The 1,679-nt window shown below is 29.1% G+C and overlaps 1 protein-coding gene across 1 annotated transcript in view; it reads right to left on the reverse strand.

Moving 5' to 3' along the window:
- ODF2L (outer dense fiber of sperm tails 2 like) overlaps nt 1-1,679 on the reverse strand; it is a 58,842-nt gene that overhangs the window by 5,762 nt on the left and 51,401 nt on the right. Inside the window, 2 exon segments of the mRNA XM_023730499.1 lie at nt 2-96; nt 157-266. Coding sequence (XP_023586267.1) covers nt 2-96; nt 157-266 — 205 coding nt within the window.

Consider the following 1,679-nt stretch of genomic DNA (forward strand, 5'->3'; position numbering starts at 1 on the left):
CTCTTTAAACTTAAGATTGCTGTGCTTCAGACATTCTTCTTGGCTTGCCAGCTTCTTTTCAAGTTCTTTATTTTCTGCATCCATCTGTTCTAATTTCTTTTCACAGAAAACATATATTTTAAAATTATAGTGTGCTGAGAGAAATGTAACACCAACTTTAAGTCAATTTAATGCTTACTGTTTAAGGTTTTCACACTTCAACTGAGTAAGATAATCTTCCTCTTCCAGAGAAAGCTTTGTCAGAAGACTGTGATTTCCATCAAACTAAAAGAAAAAAACAAGTGTTTTCTTGGTTATTTTCTTTATAATTAACTTCCAAAGAAATCTACATACTTTATTGTAATAATAACATAAGAAACAAGAAGGTCAATATTATTATTCCTCCTACACAGAAAGACACCAAGACATATTACATTGTTAAAACACAAGTTTTTAAATTCCTGATTAATCTTAAAAAACTATATTGCCTCATGGACATCATCCACTGAAAAATTTCCTGGATAATGTCAATGAAAACATTCTGAACAAACTTTTTAATGATAAAAGGACATTTATTTTATTAAGTTGAAATGTGAAACCGTTAAAAGTATTAATCTATTGTTGGACATTTAGGGATTCTTATATATTTTTCTGTTTCACATAAAGATACTGATTGATAATTGAGTATCTGTGAAATTGTAACTAGAGTAAAAATGACATTTTCCTGAGAAGCAAGATAAAAAAAAAAAGCCAACCAAAGACACTCTTGCCCATGCCAAGACAGAATATACTTCCCATAGTTTCAAAGGCTGAATTTAAATAGTTTAAGAAGTTTTGATAATAAAATTTTTTCACCATAATTGTTAATTTAGGTTAATCTGATTAATCTTTATAATCAGATATTTTCTTAGAAAAATTTCTTGTCAGGAATTTAAATTCAGTGAAATTTTATTTGCTTTTTTTGAAACAAGGTACATTTCAAAATTAAAATCCAAATTATATTTGGAGAACAGACAAGGAATCCTTCTTAAAAATGTCCTTCAAATAAAGAAAAGGACTTGCTACCATCCTTGGACATGCTTCTTTGAAATAATATTAATTAATTCAACAAATAGTTATTAAATGCTTACTATGTGCTAGACATTGGGCTAGGAGATGGCTATGTGGTAAGTAATAGGACACACATGATACCTGTTCTGTTGGCATAAAAAAGTATATATTGAAAAAGTGACTGAAAATAATTCCAATAAACTTGATGCAAAATCTAATTCAAATAATTTCTAATTGTTTTATATAATATACCTTATGCTGACACCAAAATATATATATATACATACATTACATATGTATAAATACAATGTAAGGTGTATATATGCATGTAATATGTGTATTTTTATATATACATGAGCACAGCTTCGCTCCTTACTTGCTATTACTACTACTTCCTCAAATGTCCAAAGATACATTTGTATGAAAAAACTAAATTAGCCATCTTAATTACCATAAAATGCTAAAAGAATAGCTTGGAAAATAATATCACTGTATCTGTATGAAACTGATATTCTATCAATTGAGTTAGATGGAAGTAAAAAAATCAGCCCTGACATGAGTGCCCTCCACTGGTGAAATCATTCCACAGCGTTCCTTTAACACATCTAGCAAAAATCAGAATGACCGCTTGCCACCTGACCCTGAAGCTC

This window comes from Trichechus manatus, unplaced genomic scaffold (assembly GCF_000243295.1).
Source record: "Trichechus manatus latirostris isolate Lorelei unplaced genomic scaffold, TriManLat1.0 scaffold00003, whole genome shotgun sequence".
NCBI classification, from domain to species: domain Eukaryota; kingdom Metazoa; phylum Chordata; class Mammalia; order Sirenia; family Trichechidae; genus Trichechus; species Trichechus manatus.